The sequence below is a fragment of the Salmo trutta genome, chromosome 16 (genome assembly GCF_901001165.1).
Source record: "Salmo trutta chromosome 16, fSalTru1.1, whole genome shotgun sequence".
Taxonomy (NCBI): Eukaryota; Metazoa; Chordata; class Actinopteri; order Salmoniformes; family Salmonidae; genus Salmo; species Salmo trutta.
In genome coordinates, this window is record NC_042972.1 from 5,092,008 (window position 1) to 5,113,997 (window position 21,990).

The 21,990-nt window shown below is 43.3% G+C and overlaps 1 protein-coding gene across 15 annotated transcripts in view; it reads left to right on the forward strand.

Moving 5' to 3' along the window:
- The window catches only part of LOC115149987 (arf-GAP with coiled-coil, ANK repeat and PH domain-containing protein 3), a 160,264-nt gene that overhangs the window by 49,396 nt on the left and 88,878 nt on the right, over positions 1 to 21,990 (forward strand). For all 15 annotated transcript variants that reach the window (XM_029692831.1, XM_029692835.1, XM_029692836.1 and 12 more), the window contains exons 2-3: positions 7,421 to 7,478; positions 17,974 to 18,093. In XM_029692831.1, the coding sequence (XP_029548691.1) occupies positions 7,421 to 7,478; positions 17,974 to 18,093 (178 nt within the window). The remainder of the gene's footprint in view (positions 1 to 7,420; positions 7,479 to 17,973; positions 18,094 to 21,990) is intronic.

The following is a 21,990-nucleotide window of genomic DNA, read 5'->3' on the forward strand; positions in this document are numbered from 1 at the left end:
CCTCTCTCTCCCCGTCTCTCTCTCTCCCCCCCTCTCTCTCTCCCCCTCTCTTTCTCTCTTGTTATTACTGTGTTAATAGATGCTACACTACAGACAGAACAGCACTTACTTTGTTTATGCACAGTGTTAGAGTGATTGATGTCAACCATTAACAGGAGGAGGGAGAGGAGCAGAGATTGAAATGGGATGTAGTGGATAGAGAGGAGGCCTAAATGTGAACTGTGGAATTCTGGGAATGTGTTCAAGTAAAGCCCCCCAGTGACGCCTCTAGTGCCTTAGACCGCTGCGCCACTCAGGAGGCCCGAGTTTTACCGGACCTACCACATTGTGTGATGCAATCTGTTATTAGATGTTTAAAGAAATTCCCTTCAATAGAAGGACATTGTATTTTGTGTATTGGATGAGTCACAGAGGTTAGTCAGCTGTTTGGAAGAGAAGTAAAGAGTGTGAGCTTGGCGTTGTGATTGTGAGGTCACCATCTCCCGGGAGACGACTGATGTGTGTGTTCTAGAACACAGGTGTGAAGTTCTCTCTCGCCACGGAAACAATCTGTGGGTGTTCCGACCATAAACTCATGGGTAAACTTTGAGTGGTAAACTCATGATTACACTTTGACTGGTAAACTCATGGTTACACTTTGACTGGTAAACTCATGGTTACACTTTGACTGGTAAACTCATGGTTACACTTTGACTGGTAAACTCATGGTTACACTTTGACTGGTAAACTCATGGGTCCACTTTGACTAGGAATGGCTGCCTGGTATTGTGATGCAATAATTTCCATGGTAATGTAGAATGTTCTATCAACTGATGCTGGATTGCCATGGTAATGTAGAATGGTCTATCTACTGATGCTGGATTGCCATGGTAATGTAGAATGTTCTATCAACTGATGCTGGATTGCCATGGTAATGTAGAATGTTCTATCAACTGATGCTGGATTGCCATGGTAATGTGAACGTTCACTCAACTTTTAATATCTGATCACTTTAATAATGAATTATTCTTTACCTCACATTAGTCTCATTCTAAACGTCATAAATTGTTGGTTATCTGCACTAACCCAGTCTTCACTATGAATCATCCATACATCAATTGTCTTAAAATCATTTATTTACTAAGTACTCACAGAAATGCATAAACAAACAAGTAGATATGGTTACAAAGAAATGATAGGGGAATGTGCCCTAGTGGGCTAAACCGATATGACGCTTGGTAGACAGAGGGACTGAGAAGGGCGCGAAAGATAAGAGACACTACACAGTTGATAGTTATAACCATTGAAATGCTAATCCTTTGCACATGAACGCTCACTCATTCGGGAACAATTGCAATCAATATATATATATTTACGCTCAGTGTGTCACCAGTGTCCTACACCTCTACCCCCACCAGTGTGCTTCATATCTACCCCCACCAGTGTCCTACATCTCTACCCCCACCAGTTTCCTTCATCTCCACCCCCACCAGTTTCCTACATCTCTACCCCCACCAGTGTCCTACATCTCCACCCCCACCAGTGTCCTACATCTCTACTCCCACCAGTGTCCTACATCTCTACCCCCACCAGTGTCCTACATCTCTACTCCCACCAGTGTCCTACATCTCTACCCCCACCAGTGTCCTACATCTCTACTCCCACCAGTGTCCTACATCTCTACCCCCACCAGTGTCCTACATCTCTACCCCCACCAGTGTCCTACATCTCTACCCCCACCAGTGTCCTACATCTCTACTCCCACCAGTGTCCTTCATCTCTACCCCCACCAGTGGGTTCATCTCTACCCCCACCAGTGTCCTACACCTCTACCCCCACCAGTGGGTTCATCTCTACCCTCACCAGTGTCCTACATCTCTACCCCCACCAGTGTCCTACATCTCTACTCCCACCAGTGGGTTCATCTCTACCCTCACCAGTGTCCTACATCTCTACCCCCACCAGTGTCCTACATCTCTACCCCCACCAGTGTCCTACATCTCTACTCCCACCAGTTTCCTACATCTCTACCCCCACCAGTGTCCTACATCTCTACCCCCACCAGTGTCCTACATCTCTACCCCCACCAGTGTCCTACATCTCTACTCCCACCAGTGGGTTCATCTATACCCTCACCAGTGTCCTACATCTCTACCCCCACCAGTGTCCTACACCTCTACCCCCACCAGTGTCCTACACCTCTACCCCCACCAGTGTCCTACATCTCCACCCCCACCAGTTTCCTTCATCTCTACCCCCACCAGTGTCCTACATCTCTACCCCCACCAGTGTCCTACATCTCTACCCTCACCAGTGTCCTACATCTCTACCCCCACCAGTGTCCTACATCTCTACCCCCACCAGTGTCCTACATCTCTACCCTCACCAGTGTCCTACACCTCTACCCCCACCAGTGTCCTACATCTCCACCCCCACCAGTGTCCTACACCTCTACCCCCACCAGTGTCCTACATCTCCACCCCCACCAGTGTCCTACACCTCTACCCCCACCAGTGTCCTACACCTCTACCCCCACCAGTGTCCTTCATCTCTACCCCCACCAGTGTTTCATCTCTACCCCCACCAGTGTTTCATCTCTACCCCCATCTCTACTCTACCACTGTAGTTTCAGCCACATGACTCTAGGCTATATACTGTACTGTACTTGGACAGTTGTGTTTCATCTTTCATAGCTGGCCGTACATTACCTGTAGCTGGTTATACATTACCTGTTGCTGGTTATACATTACCTGTAGCTGGTTATACATTACCTGTAGCTGGTTATACATTACCTGTAGCTGGCCATACATTACCTGTAGCTGGCCATACATTACCTGTAGCTGGCCATACATTAACTGTAGCTGGCCTTACATTAACTGTAGCTGATTATACATTTCCTGTAGCTGGCTATACATTACCTGTAGCTGGCTATACATTAACTGTAGCTGGCCATACATTTCCTGTAGCTGGCCATACATTACCTGTAGCTGGCCATACATTAACTGTAGCTGGTTATACATTACCTGTAGCTGGCTGTACATTACCTGTAGCTGGCCATACAATACCTGTAGCTGGCCATACATTACCTGTAGCTGGCCATACATTAACTGTAGCTGGTTATACATTACCTGTAGCTGGCTGTACATTACCTGTAGTTGGCCATACATTACCTGTAGCTGGCCATACATTACCTGTAGCTGGCCATACATTACCTGTAGCTGGCCATATATTACCTGTAGCTGGCCATACATTACCTGTAGCTGGCCATACATTACCTGTAGCTGGTTATACATTACCTGTAGCTGGTTATACATGACCTGTAGCTGGTTATACATTACCTGTAGCTGGTCATACATTACCTGTAGCTGGCCATATATTAACTGTAGCCGGTTATACATTACCTGTAGCTGGCCATACATTAACTGTAGCCGGTTATACATTACCTGTAGCTGGCCATACATTACCTGTAGCTGGCCATACATTACCTGTAGCTGGCCATACATTACCTGTAGCTGGCCATACATTAACTGTAGCTGGCCTTACATTAACTGTTGCTGATTATACATTTCCTGTAGCTGGCTATACATTACCTGTAGCTGGCTATACATTAACTGTAGCTGGCCATACATTACCTGTAGCTGGCCATACATTACCTGTAGCTGGTTATACATTACCTGTAGCTGGTTATACATTACCTGTAGCTGGTTATACATTACCTGTAGCTGGCCATACATTACCTGTAGCTGGCCATACATTACCTGTAGCTGGCCATACATTAACTGTAGATGGCCATACATTACCTGTAGCTGGTTATACATTACCTGTAGCTGGTTATACATTACCTGTAGCTGGTTATACATTACCTGTAGCTGGCCATACATTAACTGTAGCTGGCCATACATTAACTGTAGCTGGTTATACATTACCTGTAGCTGGCCATACATTACCTGTAGCTGGCTATACATTACCTGTAGTTGGCCATACATTACCTGTAGCTGGCCATACATTACCTGTAGCTGGCCATACATTAACTGTAGCTGGCCATACATTACCTGTAGCTGGCCATACATTACCTGTAGCTGGCCATACATTACCTGTAGCTGGCTATACATTAGCTGTAGTTGGCCATACATTACCTGTAGCTGGTTATACATTACCTGTAGCTGGCCATACATTACCTGTAGCTGGTTATACATTACCTGTAGCTGGCCATATATTACCTGTAGCTGGTTATACGTTACCTGTAGCTGGCCATATATTACCTGTAGCTGGTTATACATTACCTGTAGCTGTGTGTGTATTGGGTGGTAGATGGTGAATGCCCCCTGACTGCCTTCTCTCCCCCTTTATGGTTTACTATTCCATTAGACCCAAATATAACACACACACACACACACACACACACACACACACACACACAAAGGGGTCAGTTGTCATGGTAACCCCCTACATGTGGGCCGTTGAGGGGGTCCCTCAGGCCTCAGCATGCTTCTCTAAGTGGCATCACACACACACACACACACACACACACACACACACACACACACACACACACACACACACACACACACACAGACACACAAACAGAACAAATTCAGTCAGTGTGTCCTACAGACAGCCAGGGGGCATTAGACCGACCAATCACGTCCCCGTCCCCCCCCACCTTGCTTTAGCCTATATGTCTGTAATCATAACATCTCAACAACAGACATCTCTCCTGAAACAGTACTAAAGAATCTACAACGGGTTGGTCAAAACAAGCATTGTGATTGGTTTAAGCTGCGTTCTAAGCCATACTATATAAGCCTGTGATGTAAAAAAAAAAAAGGTCATTTTTATTTTCTGTTCCGTCTGACAGATCCCTGCTCATCCAGCCCAGCCAGACAATCTCCACTGTAAAAAGCATCTACACATTATTACCCCTTGCGTCTAGCCAAACATTTGTTTTTTTCAACAACGGGGGGGTTTTTGTACAAACGTTGCCGTCTTTGCAACATTGTTTTAAATATTGAAATTTGATCTCCACTGTCCTATTGAGAATAAACGTGTCGGGACGAGACGGACGTCTGTTCTCAGCCCGTCGAAATATTGAATCAGCATAACTTTTGTGGCTATATACAAAGAAATGTCAGTAGAAAAACAGGTCAAATGACATGAAATGCAGCTACTTTGCTGTTATTCTAGCTGCACAGTTTGACGTAACTGTGTTAGCCATAGTTGGCTAAGTAGCAAGCAAGGGATAAAAGCGTTTAACAGAACATTCAGAACAAACGTCTGGGTCACGTCTATAGATATAGAACAAAAAGACTTCAGGACTGGGTCACGTGTATAGATATAGAACAAAAAGACTTCACGACTGGGTCACGTCTATAGATATAGAACAAATAGACTTCAGGACTGGGTCACGTCTATAGATATAGAACAAAAAGACTTCACGACTGGGTCACGTTTATAGATATAGAACAAAAAGACTTCACGACTGGGTCACGTTTATAGATATAGAACAAAAAGACTTCAGGACTGGGTCACGTCTATAGATATAGAACAAAAAGACTTCAGGACTGGGTCACGTCTATAGATATAAAACAAAAAGACTTTACGACTGGGTCACGTTTATAGATATAGAACAAAAAGACTTCACGACTGGGTCACGTCTATAGATATAGAACAAAAAGGCTTCAGGACTTAATCGATAGAATGGACGGCCAGCCGGCTTGTTTGCAACCATAGTAGATGTGTCGGGACTAGGCCTATATTTTTGTTGAGGGATAAAAAATAATATTTTTTATTTCATTGGTAACCCGTTGTAGAAAACTCGGAGGTTGTTGCAATGCAACTTTTTTTTAGCACGACTGTTCTGATCTACGGTACTCCGCCTCGTACCTGCGACCGCGGCACAACCTCGTACCGGCGACCGCAGCACAACCTCGTACCGGTGACGCAGCACAACCACAACCTCGTACCGGCGACCGCGGCACAACCTCGTACCGGCGACCGCAGCACAACTTCGTACCGGTGACGCAGCACAACCACAACCTCGTACCTGCGACCGCGGCACAACCTCGTACCGGCGACCGTGGCACAACCTCGTACCGGCGACCGCGGCACAACCTCGTATCGGCGACCGCAGCACAACCACAACCTCGTACCGGCGACCGCAGCACAACCTCGTACCGGCGACCGCGGCACAACCTCGTACCGGCGACCGCGGCACAACCTCGTACCGGCGACCGCGGCACAACCTCGTACCGGCGACCGCAGCACAACCACAACCTCGTACCGGCGACCGCAGCACAACCTCGTACCGGCGACCGCGGCACAACCTCGTACCGGCGACCGCGGCACAACCTCGTACCGGCGACCGCAGCACAACCTCGTACCGGCGACCGCAGCACAACCGTTCTAAAATAGTTATTTAGCACATCCTCTCATGTACAATTTCTTTATTCATTGTTTAACTGTGCAACAGTGTGTAGTGATGTGAGCATCCATGGCGTGCCTAGTATGGCCGAACCACTAACTCTGTGGGAGTCGTGTCAGTCAGGCTGTTGCGTTCCTGCTTGGACAATAAACCCATATTGATTGTTGGTTATGACATGCTATACTGTGAATACCCTGCATTGATTCAGCTGTTCTACTAATCCTCATTAGATATGTGACACAGGGATTTGAGTGTCGATCGTGAATCTGGCTTTCCCTCTGTGCTACTCCCCCTCTCCTCTCGTCTCCTCTCCTCTCCTCTCCTCTCCTCTCCTCTTCACCTCTCTCCTCCTCTTCTCTCCTCTTCTCTCCTCTCCTCTCCTCTTCTCTCCTCTTCACCTCTCTCCTCCTCTTCTCTCCTCTCCTCTTCTCTCCTCTCCTCTTCTCTCCACCCCTCCTCTTCTCTCCTCTCCTCTCCTCTTCTCTCCTCTCCTCTTCACCTCTCCTCTTCTCTTCTCTCCACCCCTCCTCTTCTCTCCATCTCTCCTCTCCTCTTCTCTCCTCTCCTCTCCATCTCCTCTCCTCTCCATCTCTCCTCTTCTCTCCTCTCCTCTCCTCTTCTCTCCTCTCCCCTCCTCTCCTCTTCTCTCCTCTCCTCTCCTCTCCTCTTCTCTCCTCTCCCCTCCTCTTCTCTCCTCTCCTCTCCTCTCCTCTCCTCTCCTCTTCTCTTCTCTCCTCTCCTCTTCACCTCTCCTCTTCTCTTCTCTCCACCCCTCCTCTTCTCTCCATCTCTCCTCTCCTCTTCTCTCCTCTCCTCTCCATCTCCTCTCCTCTCCTCTCCATCTCTCCTCTTCTCTCCTCTCCTCTCCTCTTCTCTCCTCTCCATCTCTCCTCTCCTCTCCTCTCCTCTCCTCTCCTCTCCTCTCCTCTCCTCTCCTCTTCTCTCGTCTCCATCACTATCTCTTCCCTGATCATAGATCTGTATGATGCTGACCTGTCTGTTTGTCTTGTGTTTCTGCAGGGCGGGCATCAATGAGGTGGAGACGGATGTGGTGGAGATCGAAGCTAAACTAGATAAGGTACTGAAATAACGTCTCTGTCCCTGACCTTGTCTCTGTCCCTGACCCTGTCTCTGTCCCTGACCTTGTCTCTGTCTCTGACCCTGTCTCTGTCCCTGACCTTGTCTCTATCCCTGACCCTGTCTCTGTCTCTGTCCCTGACCCTGTCCCTGACCCTGACCATGTCTCTGACTCTGTCTCTGTCCCTGACCATGTCTCTGTCCCTGACCATGTCTCTGTCCCTGACCATGTCTCTGACTCTGTCTCTGTCCCTGTCCCTGTCTCTGTCCCTGACCCTGTCTCTGTCTCTCTCCCTGACCATGTCTCTGACTCTGTCTCTGTCCCTGACCATGTCTCTGTCCCTGACCATGTCTCTGACTCTGTCTCTGTCCCTGACCCTGTCCCTGTCTCTGTCCCTGACCCTGTCTCTGTCTCTCTCACTGACCATGTCTCTGACTCTGTCCCTGACCATGTCTCTGTCTCTGTCCCTGACCATGTCTCTGTCTCTGTCCCTGACCCTGACCATGTCTCTGGCCCTGTCTCTGACCCTGTCCCTGACCATGTCTCTGTCTCTGTCCCTGACCCTGACCATGTCTCTGGCCCTGTCTCTGACCCTGTCCCTGATCCTGTCTCCGTCAATTCAGTTCAATTTAAGGGGCTTTATTGGCATGGGAAACATATTTCTACATTGCCAAAGCAAGTGAAATAGATAATAAACAATAGAAAATGAACAGTAAACAGTAAACATTATACTCACAGACGTTCCAAAAGAATAAACACATTACAAATGTCATATTATGTCTATATACAGTGTTGTAAAGATGTACAAATGGTTAAAGTACAAAGGGAAAATAAATAAACATAAATATGGGCTGTATTTACAATGGTGTTTGTTCTTCACTGGTTGCCCTTTTCTTGTGGCAACAGGTCACAAATCTTGCTGCTGTGATGTCACACTGTGGTATTTCACCCACTAGATATGGGAGTTTATCAAAATTGGATTTGTTTTCTAATTCTTTGAGTATCTGGTGTAATCTGAGGGAAATATGTGTCTCTAATACGGTCAGACATTTGTCAGGAGGTCAGGAAGTGCAGCTCAGTTTCCACCTCATCGGCCTGATTCTTCATGCATTATTTATTAGGACCTCACAACCATAAAGGGCAATGGGTTCTATGACTGATTCTGCCTCGGTCTTATTTGTTTTACTTCAGTAAATACTTTCTTAACACTTATTTTTCTTAAAACTACATTGTTTAAGGGCTTTGAAAGTAAGCGTTTCACTGTAAGGTGAAATTTGATTTACTATAGATCCATTTATCCTCTTAGTTTTCGTCTCACCCATTTCCCTTCTCACACCTTCCTTGTTTTGTTGACACAGTCAACAACCGTCAGTGCAGAGTGTTGTCATGGACCATTTGATTTATAGGATTCCTCCTAAACATGGCCAGCGGCAGTATGGGTTGCCATGGAAATAAAACATGGGCACATCTGGCTTCAGTGGCTTGGTGTCCTCTCTCTCTCTCTCTCTCTCTGTCTCTCTCTCTCTCTGTCTCTCTCTCACTCTCTCTCTGTCTCTCTCTCACTCTCTCTGTCTCTCTCTCACTCTGTCTCTCTCACTCTGTCTCTCTGTCTCTCTCTCTCTCTCTCTCTCTGTCTCTCTCTCAACTCTGTCTCTCTCTCACTCTGTCTCTCTCTCTCTCTCTCTCTCTCCCTCCCCCCCCCATCTAAGCTATTAGGGACAGTTATTGGAGGAAGGCCTAGGAAGCTAGTGCTGTATGAAAAAGGTCAAACCACCGTCAAGGTGATGCAGATGGGAAAGCAGCAAACAGCTCGTTGTGCTTCTAGAAGATAGAATGTAAACATTCACACAAGCATGCATTTACGTCACTCACACACTCAACACAATAGCCCCCATTGAATTCAACACTGCAATTCTGTTTTTTTAAATGTTTTACCTTTATTTAACTAGGCAGGTCAGTTAAGAACAAATTCTTATTTACAATGACGGCCTAGGAACAGTGGGTTAACTGCCATGTTCAGGTAGCAGAATGACAGATTTTTACACCGCCATCCTGATTCACCAAACCATGTCTGTTTCTGTGACTAATCACAGATTAAAGATTGATGTGACACTATATATTTATTAAGTCATATTCCCAGATATTCCCAGATTTAATTAAGTCAAACTGCTGGTTTAGTAGGTTAGTTAGTTGGTTAGTTAGAACATGGTTCAGTTGGTCATAGTGGTGGTTTAGTTGGTTAGTTAGAGCATGGTTCAGTTGGTCATAGTGGTGGTTTAGTAGGTTAGTTAGAGCATGGTTCAGTTGGTCATAGTGGTGGTTTAGTTGGTTAGTTAGAGCATGGTTCAGTTGGTCATAGTGGTGGTTTAGTTGGTTAGTTAGAGCATGGTTCAGTTGGTCATAGTGGTGGTTTAGTTGGTTAGTTAGAGCATGGTTCAGTTGGTCATACTGGTGGTTTAGTTGGTTAGTTAGAGCATGGTTTAGTTGGTCGTAGTGGTGGTTTAGTTGGTTAGTTAGAGCATGGTTCAGTTGGTCATAGTGGTGGTTTAGTTGGTTAGTTAGTTGGTTAGTTAGAACATGGTTCAGTTGGTCATAGTGGTGGTTTAGTTGGTTAGTTAGAACATGGTTCAGTTGGTCATAGTGGTGGTTTAGTAGGTTAGTTAGTTGGTTAGTTAGAACATGGTTCAGTTGGTCATAGTGGTGGTTTAGTTGGTTAGTTAGAGCATGGTTCAGTTGGTCATAGTGGTGGTTTAGTTGGTTAGTTAGAACATGGTTCAGTTGGTCATACTGGTGGTTTAGTTGGTTAGTTAGAGCATGGTTCAGTTGGTCATGGTGGTGGTTTAGTAGGTTAGTTAGAGCATGGTTCAGTTGGTCATAGTGCTGGTTTAGTTGGTTAGTTAGAGCATGGTTCAGTTGGTCATAGTGGTGGTTTAGTAGGTTAGTTAGTTGGTTAGTTAGAGCATGGTTCAGTTGGTCATACTGGTGGTTTAGTTGGATAGTTAGAGCATGGTTCAGTTTGTCATACTGGTGGTTTAGTAGGTTAGTTAGAGCATGGTTCAGTTGGTCATACTGGTGGTTTAGTTGGTTAGTTAGAACATGGTTCAGTTGGTCATAGTGGTGGTTTAGTTGGTTAGTTAGAGCATGGTTCAGTTGGTCATAGTGGTGGTTTAGTTGGTTAGTTAGTTGGTTAGTTAGAGCACGGTTCAGTTGGTCATAGTGCTGGTTTAGTTGGTTAGTTAGAGCATGGTTCAGTTGGTCATAGTGGTGGTTTAGTAGGTTAGTTAGTTGGTTAGTTAGAGCATGGTTCAGTTGGTCATAGTGGTGGTTTAGTTGGTTAGTTAGAGCATGGTTCAGTTGGTCATAGTGGTGGTTTAGTTGGTTAGTTAGAGCATGGTTCAGTTTGTCATACTGCTGGTTTAGTAGGTTAGTTAGAGCATGGTTCAGTTGGTCATACTGGTGGTTTAGTTGGTTAGTTAGAACATGGTTCAGTTGGTCATACTGGTGGTTTAGTTGGTTAGTTAGAGCATGGTTCAGTTGGTCATACTGGTGGTTTAGTAGGTTAGTTAGTTGGTTAGTTAGAGCATGGTTCAGTTGGTCATAGTGGTGGTTTAGTTGGTTAGTTAGAGCACGGTTCAGTTGGTCATAGTGGTAGTTTAGTTGGTTAGTTAGAGCACGGTTCAGTTGGTCATAGTGGTAGTTTAGTTGGTTAGTTAGAGCATGGTTCAGTTGGTCATAGTGGTGGTTTAGTTGGTTAGTTAGAACATGGTTCAGTTGGTCATAGTGGTGGTTTAGTTGGTTAGTTAGTTGGTTAGTTAGAACATGGTTCAGTTGGTCATAGTGGTGGTTTAGTTGGTTAGTTAGAGCATGGTTCAGTTGGTCATAGTGGTGGTTTAGTTGGTTAGTTAGTTGGTTAGTTAGAACATGGTTAAGTTGGTCATAGTGGTGGTTTAGTTGGTTAGTTAGAGCATGGTTCAGTTGGTCATAGTGGTGGTTTAGTTGGTTAGTTAGACCATGGTTCAGTTGGTCATACTGGTGGTATAGTTGGTTAGTTAGAGCATGGTTCAGTTGGTCATAGTGGTGGTTTAGTTGGTTAGTTAGAGCATGGTTCAGTTGGTCATAGTGGTGGTTTAGTTGGTTAGTTAGAGCATGGTTCAGTTGGTCATACTGGTGGTTTAGTTGGTTAGTTAGTTGGTTAGTTAGAACATGGTTCAGTTGGTCATAGTGGTGGTTTAGTAGATTAGTTCGTTGGTTAGTTAGAGCATGGTTCAGTTGGTCATACTGGTGGTTTAGTTGGTTAGTTAGAACATGGTTCAGTTGGTCATAGTGGTGGTTTAGTTGGTTAGTTAGAGCATGGTTCAGTTGGTCATAGTGGTGGTTTAGTTGGTTAGTTAGAGCATGGTTCAGTTGGTCATACTGGTGGTTTAGTTGGTTAGTTAGAGCATGGTTCAGTTGGCCATAGTGGTGGTTTAGTAGGTTAGTTAGAGCATGGTTCAGTTGGTCATAGTGGTGGTTTAGTAGGTTAGTTAGTTGGTTAGTTAGAGCATGGTTCAGTTGGTCATAGTGGTGGTTTAGTTGGTTAGTTAGAGCATGGTTCAGTTGGTCATAGTGGTGGTTTAGTTGGTTAGTTAGAGCATGGTTCAGTTGGTCATACTGGTGGTTTAGTTGGTTAGTTAGAGCATGGTTCAGTTTGTCATACTGGTGGTTTAGTAGGTTAGTTAGAGCATGGTTCAGTTGGTCATAGTGGTGGTTTAGTTGGTTAGTTATTTGGTTAGTTAGAGCATGGTTCAGTTGGTCATAGTGGTGGTTTAGTAGGTTAGTTAGTTGGTTAGTTAGAGCATGGTTCAGTTGGTCATACTGGTGGTTTAGTTGGTTAGTTAGAGCATGGTTCAGTTGGTCATAGTGGTGGTTTAGTTGGTTAGTTAGAACATGGTTCAGTTGGTCATAGTGGTGGTTTAGTTGGTTAGTTAGAACATGGTTCAGTTGGTCATACTGGTGGTTTAGTTGGTTAGTTAGAGCATGGTTCAGTTGGTCATACTGGTGGTTTAGTTGGTTAGTTAGAGCATGGTTCAGTTGGTCATACTGGTGGTTTAGTTGATTAGTTAGAGCATGGTTCAGTTGGTTATACTGGTGGTTTAGTTGGTTAGTTAGAGCATGGTTCAGTTGGTCATAGTGGTGGTTTAGTTGGTTAGTTAGAACATGGTTCAGTTGGTCATACTGGTGGTTTAGTTGGTTAGTTAGAGCATGGTTCAGTTGGTCATACTGGTGGTTTAGTTGGTTAGTTAGAGCATGGTTCAGTTGGTCATACTGGTGGTTTAGTTGGTTAGTTAGAGCATGGTTCAGTTGGTCATAGTGGTGGTTTAGTAGGTTAGTTAGAGCATGGTTCAGTTGGTCATAGTGGTGGTTTAGTAGGTTAGTTAGAGCATTTTTCAGTTGGTCATACTGGTGGTTTAGTAGGTTAGTTAGTTGGTTAGTTAGAGCATGGTTCAGTTGGTCATAGTGGTGGTTTAGTTGGTTAGTTAGAGCATGGTTCAGTTGGTTATAGTGGTGGTTTAGTTGGTTAGTTAGAGCATGGTTCAGTTGGTCATAGTTGTGGTTTAGTTGGTTAGTTAGTTGGTTAGTTAGAGCATGGTTCAGTTGGTCATAGTGGTGGTTTAGTTGTTTAGTTAGAACATGGTTCAGTTGGTCATACTGGTGGTTTAGTTGGTTAGTTGGAGCATGGTTCAGTTGGTCATAGTGGTGGTTTAGTTGGTTAGTTAGAGCATGGTTCAGTTGGTCATACTGGTGGTTTAGTTGGTTAGTTAGAACATGGTTCAGTTGGTCATAGTGGTGGTTTAGTTGGTTAGTTAGAGCATGGTTCAGTTGGTCATAGTGGTGGTTTAGTTGGTTAGCTAGAGCATGGTTCAGTTGGTCATAGTGGTGGTTTAGTTGGTTAGTTAGAGCATGGTTCAGTTGGTCATACTGGTGGTTTAGTTGGTTAGTTAGAGTATGGTTCAGTTGGTCATAGTGGTGGTTTAGTTGGTTAGTTAGAGCATGGTTCAGTTGGTCATAGTGGTGGTTTAGTAGGTTAGTTAGTTGGTTAGTTAGAGCATGGTTCAGTTGGTCATAGTGGTGGTTTAGTTGGTTAGTTAGAGCATGGTTCAGTTGGTCATAGTGGTGGTTTAGTTGGTTAGTTAGAGCATGGTTCAGTTGGTCATACTGGTGGTTTAGTTGGTTAGTTAGAGCATGGTTCAGTTGGTCATACTGGTGGTTTAGTTGGTTAGTTAGTTGGTTAGTTAGAGCATGGTTCAGTTGGTCATACTGCTGGTTTAGTTGGTTAGTTAGAACATGGTTCAGTTGGTCATACTGGTGGTTTAGTTGGTTGGTTAGAACATGGTTCAGTTGGTCATAGTGGTGGTTTAGTTGGTTAGTTAGTTGGTTAGTTAGAACATGGTTCAGTTGGTCATAGTGGTGGTTTAGTTGGTTAGTTAGAGCATGGTTCAGTTGGTCATAGTGGTGGTTTAGTTGGTTAGTTAGAGCATGGTTCAGTTGGTCATACTGGTGGTTTAGTTGGTTAGTTAGAGCATGGTTCAGTTGGTCATAGTGGTGGTTTAGTTGGTTAGTTAGAGCATGGTTCAGTTGGTCATAGTGGTGGTTTAGTTGGTTAGTTAGAGCATGGTTCAGTTGGTCATACTGGTGGTTTAGTTGGTTAGTTAGTTGGTTAGTTAGAACATGGTTCAGTTGGTCATAGTGGTGGTTTAGTAGATTAGTTAGTTGGTTAGTTAGAGCATGGTTCAGTTGGTCATACTGGTGGTTTAGTTGGTTAGTTAGAACATGGTTCAGTTGGTCATAGTGGTGGTTTAGTTGGTTAGTTAGAGCATGGTTCAGTTGGTCATAGTGGTGGTTTAGTTGGTTAGTTAGAGCATGGTTCAGTTGGTCATACTGGTGGTTTAGTTGGTTAGTTAGAGCATGGTTCAGTTGGCCATAGTGGTGGTTTAGTAGGTTAGTTAGAGCATGGTTCAGTTGGTCATAGTGGTGGTTTAGTAGGTTAGTTAGTTGGTTAGTTAGAGCATGGTTCAGTTGGTCATAGTTGTGGTTTAGTTGGTTAGTTAGAGCATGGTTCAGTTGGTCATAGTGGTGGTTTAGTTGGTTAGTTAGAGCATGGTTCAGTTGGTCATACTGGTGGTTTAGTTGGTTAGTTAGAGCATGGTTCAGTTTGTCATACTGGTGGTTTAGTAGGTTAGTTAGAGCATGGTTCAGTTGGTCATAGTGGTGGTTTAGTTGGTTAGTTATTTGGTTAGTTAGAGCATGGTTCAGTTGGTCATAGTGGTGGTTTAGTAGGTTAGTTAGTTGGTTAGTTAGAGCATGGTTCAGTTGGTCATACTGGTGGTTTAGTTGGTTAGTTAGAGCATGGTTCAGTTGGTCATAGTGGTGGTTTAGTTGGTTAGTTAGAGCATGGTTCAGTTGGTCATAGTGGTGGTTTAGTTGGTTAGTTAGAACATGGTTCAGTTGGTCATACTGGTGGTTTAGTTGGTTAGTTAGAGCATGGTTCAGTTGGTCATACTGGTGGTTTAGTTGGTTAGTTAGAGCATGGTTCAGTTGGTCATACTGGTGGTTTAGTTGATTAGTTAGAGCATGGTTCAGTTGGTTATACTGGTGGTTTAGTTGGTTAGTTAGAGCATGGTTCAGTTGGTCATAGTGGTGGTTTAGTTGGTTAGTTAGAACATGGTTCAGTTGGTCATACTGGTGGTTTATTTGGTTAGTTAGAGTATGGTTCAGTTGGTCATAGTGGTGGTTTAGTTGGTTAGTTAGAGCATGGTTCAGTTGGTCATACTGGTGGTTTAGTTGGTTAGTTAGAGCATGGTTCAGTTGGTCATACTGGTGGTTTAGTTGGTTAGTTAGAGCATGGTTCAGTTGGTCATAGTGGTGGTTTAGTAGGTTAGTTAGAGCATGGTTCAGTTGGTCATAGTGGTGGTTTAGTAGGTTAGTTAGAGCATTTTTCAGTTGGTCATACTGGTGGTTTAGTAGGTTAGTTAGTTGGTTAGTTAGAGCATGGTTCAGTTGGTCATAGTGGTGGTTTAGTTGGTTAGTTAGAGCATGGTTCAGTTGGTTATAGTGGTGGTTTAGTTGGTTAGTTAGAGCATGGTTCAGTTGGTCATAGTTGTGGTTTAGTTGGTTAGTTAGTTGGTTAGTTAGAGCATGGTTCAGTTGGTCATAGTGGTGGTTTAGTTGGTTAGTTAGAACATGGTTCAGTTGGTCATACTGGTGGTTTAGTTGGTTAGTTGGAGCATGGTTCAGTTGGTCATAGTGGTGGTTTAGTTGGTTAGTTAGAGCATGGTTCAGTTGGTCATACTGGTGGTTTAGTTGGTTAGTTAGAACATGGTTCAGTTGGTCATAGTGGTGGTTTAGTTGGTTAGTTAGAGCATGGTTCAGTTGGTCATAGTGGTGGTTTAGTTGGTTAGCTAGAGCATGGTTCAGTTGGTCATAGTGGTGGTTTAGTTGGTTAGTTAGAGCATGGTTCAGTTGGTCATACTGGTGGTTTAGTTGGTTAGTTAGAGTATGGTTCAGTTGGTCATAGTGGTGGTTTAGTTGGTTAGTTAGAGCATGGTTCAGTTGGTCATAGTGGTGGTTTAGTAGGTTAGTTAGTTGGTTAGTTAGAGCATGGTTCAGTTGGTCATAGTGGTGGTTTAGTTGGTTAGTTAGAGCATGGTTCAGTTGATCATAGTGGTGGTTTAGTTGGTTAGTTAGAGCATGGTTCAGTTGGTCATACTGGTGGTTTAGTTGGTTAGTTAGAGCATGGTTCAGTTGGTCATACTGGTGGTTTAGTTGGTTAGTTAGTTGGTTAGTTAGAGCATGGTTCAGTTGGTCATACTGCTGGTTTAGTTGGTTAGTTAGAACATGGTTCAGTTGGTCATACTGGTGGTTTAGTTGGTTGGTTAGAACATGGTTCAGTTGGTCATACTGGTGGTTTAGTTGGTTAGTTAGAGCATGGTTCAGTGGGTCATACTGGTGGTTTAGTTGGTTAGTTAGAGCATGGTTCAGTTGGTCATAGTGGCGGTGTAGTTGGTTAGTTAGACTCTAACTAACCAACTAAACCACCAGGATGGGGAGCAGTCATTGTCCCCATCTGCCCCCTCCTGCATTATTTCAGCTCCAGGGATCATGACCTCTTACCCTCTGACCTTATATCCCGTCTCTGAGTGTGACCTTCCTCTGGGGTCAGACAGAAGGATCACCATCAGTGTGATTAGCTCTGTTTAACAGGGGTCCTTTCAGTCATGTTTTAGGAGTTGAGTTGAGCTCCTTCCCATGGTCGACTCCAGTCGCCTAGTGCACTGGTTCTCAATCCTGGTCCTGGGGACCCCAAAGGGGTGCACATTTTGGTTTTTGCCTTAGCACTACACAGCTTTGAGGATTGGAATCAGGTGTGTAGTGCTAGGGCAAAAACTAAAATGTGCCCCCTTTTGGGTCCCCAGGACCAGGATTGAGAACCAGTGGTAGTGCATTGAAGGTATAGGGATCGTTCATTTATTCAGCGCGAACAGTGATCAGAGTTTACCCACCTACAGTACCTGTCAAAAGTTTGGACTGACCGAATCATTCACAGTTTTTAAAATCATTTTTTACTATTTTCTACATTGTAGAAAGAATAGTGAAGACATCAAAACTATGCAATAGCACATATGGAATCATGTAGTAACCCCAAAAAATTGCTAAACAAATCAAAATACATTTGATATTTGAGATTCTTCAAAGTAGCCACCCTTTGCCTTGATGACAGCTTGTACACAACACATTCACTACACAACACATTTACTACACAACACAACACAACTCATTTACTACACAACACAACACAACACATTCACAACACAACACATTCACTACACAACACATTCACAACACATTTACTACACAACACATTTACTACACAACACAACACATTTACTACACTACACATTCACAACACAACACATTCACTACACAACACATTTACTACACAACACATTCACTACACCACACATTTACTACACAACACAACACATTTACTACACAACACAACACATTTACTACACAACACAACACATTTACTACACTACACAACACAACATATTTACTACACTACACAACACAACACATTTACTACACAACACAACACATTTACTACACAACACATTTACTACACAACACAACACATTTACTACACAACACAACACATTTACTACACAACACATTTACTACACAACACAACACATTTACTACACAACACAACACATTTACTACACAACACAACACATTCACAACACAACACAACACAACACATTCACTACACAACACATTCACTACACAACACATTCACAACACAATACATTTACATCACAACACAACACGTTCACTACACAACACATATCCACTGGGTTTGAGCTACTGTACCTGAATACCCTCTCAATATTTTTAAATGTCCTACTCAAACTGGATAACCCAAACCTATATTTCTCTCTCTCTCACCTTCTCCTAGCTGGTGAAGTTATGTAGCGGTATGATCGAGGCGGGCAGGGCGTACGTAAGTGCCAACAAGCTGTTTGTCAACGGCATCAAAGACCTGTCTCAGCAGTGCAAGAAGGAAGAAATGATCTCTGTAAGTACACTGCTATTACACGGCTAGTACACGGCTAGTACACGGCTAGTACACTGCTAGTACACTGCTAGTACACTGCTAGTACACTGCTAGTACACTGCTATTACACTGCTAGTACACTGCTTTTACACTGCTAGTACACTGCTAGTACACTGCTAGTACACTGCTATTACACTGCTAGTACACTGCTATTACACTGCTAGTACACTGCTAGTACCCTGCTATTACACTGCTAGTACACTGCTATTACACTGCTATTACACTGCTATTACACTGCTATTATACTGCTAGTACACTGCTAGTACACTGCTAGTACACTGCTAGTACACTGCAAGTACACTGCAATTACACTGCTATTACACTGCTAGTACACGGCTATTACACGGCTATTACACTGTTATTACACTGCTAGTACACTGCTATTACACTGCTAGTACACTGCTAGTACACTGCTATTACACTGCTAGTACACTGCTATTACACTGCTATTACACTGCTAGTACACTGCAATTACACTGCTATTACACTGCTAGTACATGGCTATTACACTGCTATTACACTGTTAGTACACTGCTAGTGCACTGCTATTACACTGCTAGTACACTGCTATTACACTGCTAATACACTGCTAGTACACTGCAATTACACTGCTAGTACACTGCTAGTACACTGCTAGTATACTGCTAGTACACTGCTAGTACACTGCTAGTACACTGCTAGTACACTGCTATTACACTGCTATTACACTGCTAGTACACTGCTAGTACACTGCTAGTACACTGCTATTACACTGCTAGTACACTGCTATTACACTGCTAGTACACTGCTATAACAACATGATGTCACAACACAAACAGAACGATTTTTTTTTTTTATACATATCAACAGATAGTATGATAGATCAGTGATTCCCAAACTGTTGGGGCGCGCCCCCTTAGGGGAGGTGCAAGGGGGTCGGCAGAAGGTGTTGCGCGGTCTTAATTTACTGTTGCTAGTTGTAATAGTAGAATGCACAAGGTAACATTTATAAATTGGCTAGTGCGTCATCAGTTCCTCTTGTCATGTTAGAAACCCCAGCTCTTTAAGGAATACCTGGGATAGGATAAAGTAATCCTTCTAACCCCCCCCCCCCTAAAAGATTTAGATGCACTATTGTAAAGTGGTTGTTCCACTCGATATTATAGGTGAATGCACCAATTTGTAAGTCGCTCTGGATAAGAGCGTCTGCTAAATGACTTAAATGTAAATGTAAATGTCATTACATATTAGAGAGATATTTATAACTTGTCAGAAATCTCCAGATCAACTAACATTTTCAAGACGTAGCCTAGTAGGCTACACGTTAACTAGCTAGCTAATTTAGCTAGTTCGTTGTTGCCCATGCGAGGAGGTTAGGCTAGCAAGCATTTTAGCTAGGTAGCCTATGAAAACAAAAACTAAAAGCATAGAGCCGGCCGCCCTGCCAAACTGAGCAATCATGCTCCAGAGTTCCTCTGTGGAGATGGGAGAACATTACAGAAGGACAACCATCTCTGCAGAACTCCACCACTCAGGCCTTTATGGTAGAGTGGCCAGACAGAAGGGACTCCACTGTAAAAGGCACATGACCGCCCATTGGAGTTTGCCAAAAGGCACCTAAAGGACTCTCAGATCATAAGAAACAAGATTCTCTGGTCTGATGAAACCAAGATTGAAGTTAGAGTAGAAGTAGAGGCAGAGTAGAGTTAGAGTAGAGTTGAGTAGAGTAGAGTTAGAGTAGAGTAGAGTAGAGTAGAGTTAGAGTAGAGTAGAGTAGAGTAGAGTAGAGTAGAGTAGAGTAGAGTAGAGTTAGTGTAGAGTAGAGTAGAGTAGAGTAGAGTAGAGTAGTGTAGAGTAGAGTAGAGTAGAGTAGAGTAGAGTAGAGTAGAGTAGAGTTAGTGTAGAGTAGAGTAGAGTATAGTGGAGTAGAGTAGAGTAGAGTAGAGTTATAGTGGAGTAGAGTAGAGTATAGTAGAGTAGAGTAGAGTTATAGTAGTTTAGAGTAGAGTAGAGTAGTTTAGAGTATAGTAGAGTAGAGTAGAGTAGTTTAGAGTATAGTAGAGTAGAGTAGATTAGAGTAGAGTAGAGTAGAGTAGAGTAGAGTTAGAGTAGAGTAGAGTAGAGTAGAGTAGAGTTATAGTGGAGTAGAGTAGAGTATAGTAGAGTAGAGTAGAGTTATAGTAGTTTAGAGTAGAGTAGAGTAGAGTAGTTTAGAGTATAGTAGAGTAGAGTAGATTAGAGTAGAGTAGAGTAGAGTAGAGTAGAGTTAGAGTAGAGTAGAGTAGAGTAGAGTAGAGTAGAGTAGAGTAGAGTAGAGTAGAGTAGAGTAGAGTAGAGTAGAGTTAGAGTAGAGTTAGAGTAGAGTTAGAGTAGAGTAGAGTAGAGTAGAGTAGAGTAGAGTAGAGTAGAGTAGAGTTATAGTGGAGTAGAGTTAGAGTAGAGTAGAGTAGAGTAGAGTAGAGTAGAGTAGAGTTAGAGTAGAGTAGAGTTAGAGTAGAGTTATAGTGGAGTAGAGTAGAGTAGAGTAGATTAGAGTAGAGTTAGAGTAGAGTAGAGTAGAGTAGAGTTAGAGTAGAGTAGAGTAGAGTAGAGTAGAGCTAGAGTAGAGTAGAGTAGAGTAGAGTAGAGTAGAGTTAGAGTAGAGTAGAGTAGAGTAGAGTAGAGTAGAGTAGAGTTAGAGTAGAGTAGAGTAGAGTAGAGTAGAGTAGAGTAGAGTAGAGTAGAGTAGAGTAGAGTAGAGTAGAGTAGAGTAGAGTAGAGTAGAGTAGAGTTAGAGTAGAGTTATAGTGGAGTAGAGTAAGAGTAGAGTAGAGTAGAGTAGAGTAGAGTAGAGTAGAGTTAGAGTAGAGTAGAGTAGAGTAGAGTTAGAGTAGAGTAGAGTAGAGTTATAGTGGAGTAGAGTAGAGTAGAGTAGAGTAGAGTAGAGTAGAGTTATAGTGGAGTAGAGTAGAGTTATAGTGGAGTAGAGTAGAGTAGAGTAGAGTAGAGTAGAGTAGAGTTAGAGTAGAGTAGAGTAGAGTAGAGTAGAGTAGAGTAGAGTTATAGTGGAGTAGAGTAGAGTTATAGTGGAGTAGAGTAGAGTAGAGTAGAGTAGAGTAGAGTAGAGTAGAGTAGAGTAGAGTAGAGTAGAGCAGAGTTAGAGTAGAGTAGAGTAGAGTAGAGTAGAGTAGAGCAGAGTTAGAGTAGAGTTATAGTGGAGTAGAGTAGAGTTATAGTGGAGTAGAGTAGAGTAGAGTAGAGTAGAGTAGAGTTAGAGTAGAGTTAGAGTAGAGTAGAGTAGAGTAGAGTAGAGTTATAGTGGAGTAGAGTAGAGTATAGTAGAGTAGAGTAGAGTTATAGTAGTTTAGAGTAGAGTAGAGTAGAGTAGTTAGAGTATAGTAGAGTAGAGTAGAGTAGAGTAGAGTAGAGTAGAGTAGTAGAGTAGAGTAGAGTAGAGTAGAGTAGAGTAGAGTAGAGTAGAGTAGAGTTAGAGTAGAGTTAGAGTAGAGTTAGAGTAGAGTTAGAGTAGAGTTATAGTGGAGTAGAGTAGAGTAGAGTAGAGTAGAGTTATAGTGGAGTAGAGTTAGAGTAGAGTAGAGTAGAGTAGAGTAGAGTAGAGTAGAGTAGAGTAGAGTTAGAGTAGAGTTAGAGTAGAGTTATAGTGGAGTAGAGTAGAGTAGAGTAGAGTAGAGTAGAGTAGAGTAGAGTAGAGTAGAGTAGAGTTAGAGTAGAGTTAGAGTAGAGTAGAGTAGAGTAGAGTAGAGTAGAGTAGAGTAGAGTAGAGTTAGAGTAGAGTAGAGTAGAGTAGAGTAGAGTTAGAGTAGAGTAGAGTAGAGTAGAGTAGAGTAGAGTAGAGTTAGAGTAGAGTAGAGTAGAGTAGAGTTATAGTGGAGTAGAGTA